The sequence below is a fragment of the Pteropus alecto genome, unplaced genomic scaffold (assembly GCF_000325575.1).
Source record: "Pteropus alecto unplaced genomic scaffold, ASM32557v1 scaffold79, whole genome shotgun sequence".
Lineage (NCBI taxonomy): Eukaryota > Metazoa > Chordata > Mammalia > Chiroptera > Pteropodidae > Pteropus > Pteropus alecto.
Window position 1 is genome coordinate 16,821,643 of NW_006494612.1, and position 2,035 is coordinate 16,823,677.

Genomic DNA, 2,035 nt, shown 5'->3' on the forward strand with positions numbered 1-2,035 from the left:
ATATATATACACACACACACACACACACACACACACACACACACATATTGCATTGTGTGTTCACCTCCTATAGTTAGATTTCTTTCTGTCACCACATATTTGACCCCTTTTACCCCATCTACCTCCCTCCTGCCCCCTACCCTCTGGTAACCACTAGCCTATTATCCATGTGTCTCTGTTTGTCCTAGAACAATTTTAATTTTGATTTGAGTCAGAGCATGTATTCTTACTTACATAAAAGTAACAAATAGGAATCTCTCCTTATTGTCTTGAATAAAGCATAGGAGATCATAAAACCACTTAGAAGTAAGTTGTATATTGTTATATCTTTCAGTCTCCTTTTTGGATTCTTAGTATTCCCTCTGAAGATATTGCAAGAAACTTAATGAAACGGACTGTGTGTGCCAAGTAAGAGAAACTTATGATGTTCTCCTGCATGAGTGTATCCCATACTTCTCATACTACTCTGTCCTACTTTTTGCTATATGAGCACAAAGTATAAGGGGTTCATTGTTGAGGGGAGCTCAGTGTAGCTTGCAGTTACCTGCATTTGCCACTGGATGGGGTCGGGGAACAGAGGAGAGTTACCTGCTAAACGTGAGGGTGAGCAAAATCTCAGTGGTGAAATGCAGAAACACTTATTTTGGAATAATTTTTAAAAATTTTTATATTAAGCAGGACTATGGTATAATATGTAAATGCGATGTTATTATATAGGATAAATGCCACATTTAATTATAACCAAAATATTGACAATCTAAAAGTGTTTTTCTTATTTTTTTATTAAACTTATTGGGGTGACATTGGTTACTAAAATTATTTCAAGTGTACAGTGGTTTTAGTTGGATGAGCAGATCAGTGAAGTGTAAGATGACAAAAACTGAGGACTGCCTTGAAATATGTTTTACTGTTTTATTTGTTAGAGGAATCTGATGATCATATCTTGGTAGAGATTAATGTAATGATGTTGTTCATTGTTTATACTACTTGAGTGTTTTCTAGATTTTATCATTGGCATCTGCTCTTTTTTTCATTTCATTTCTTCCTTTTTTTTTTTATAAAATTTCTCAGAAATTACTTAAATTTGTGACTAAAAGTTTTTCAGAATCCAAGTTGTAATTTGTCTGGTGTTGAAATTTAAATGCCTTAGGTAGATCATTAACCCACTCTTTAGCTTTTAATTGTATTATACCTATATCTTTTAATAGACTTTGAGTTCCCAGTGTTAAAATGTATTCTCTCTATAATATTTTCAATATAGGAAATAAAGTCTTTGCTTTCACTTTTTGGAGGTCAGTTCATCAATAGTCAGGAAACTTATGGAAAGGTAAGTTGAATTCATTTTTTTCATTAGATCAGTTGTAATATACTTGTTAATAGAATCTTGGATTTGAATCTTAAATTTTTATTTGCGTTATTATTTATAGCTGTTTCTAGAGGTAATTGAATAAAAAGCGTATTGGGAAAAAATTTGTGGTTTTGGAAAGTAATTTAGGTTTATTTCCAGTATTTGCTTATTTATAAACTTTAATGCAGTTTTGCCATAATTTGTATCTGTTCCTTCATTGAAAAAAGGGCTGTCTTCCATTGATGAGAAGTATAGAGTTAGAATTTAGCTGAATTTCAAGCTTATATATATTTTTTTCTCATGTACTTTTTAAAAAAAATTTATTTAAATTAGTTTCAAGTATACAGTATATTGGTTAGATGTACAGTTCATAAAAGATCCTCCCAATTGCTCCCTCCCTCCCCTAGACTTATATTGGTACTCATTTTAAAATTTGAAATTGTGCACATGTAAGATTGTGAACTTACGAGCTTTGTATTTTGTATTTGATAGTTTATCAGTCTATTAGAGAAGTTTGGGAATAGAAAAAAAAATCATTCACAATCTTTCCTCCTTGACATGACTTATATTTTAAGGATGCTGCTTTCCATTCTTTTTTCATAGACGTTTTCCCTCTCAATTGTAATGCTGCTTAAGAACTTCTGCAGTCTCTTCTTTACTGGGTGATGTTAATATAAGCATATGTTG

General features: G+C 31.7%; 1 protein-coding gene across 1 annotated transcript in view; it reads left to right on the forward strand.

The window, feature by feature from the left end:
* Nucleotides 1-2,035, forward strand: part of TRMT11 (tRNA methyltransferase 11 homolog) — a 51,904-nt gene that overhangs the window by 10,808 nt on the left and 39,061 nt on the right. The window contains exon 3 of the mRNA XM_006926196.3: nt 335-408. Within this exon, the coding sequence (XP_006926258.2) occupies nt 335-408 (74 nt within the window). The remainder of the gene's footprint in view (nt 1-334; nt 409-2,035) is intronic.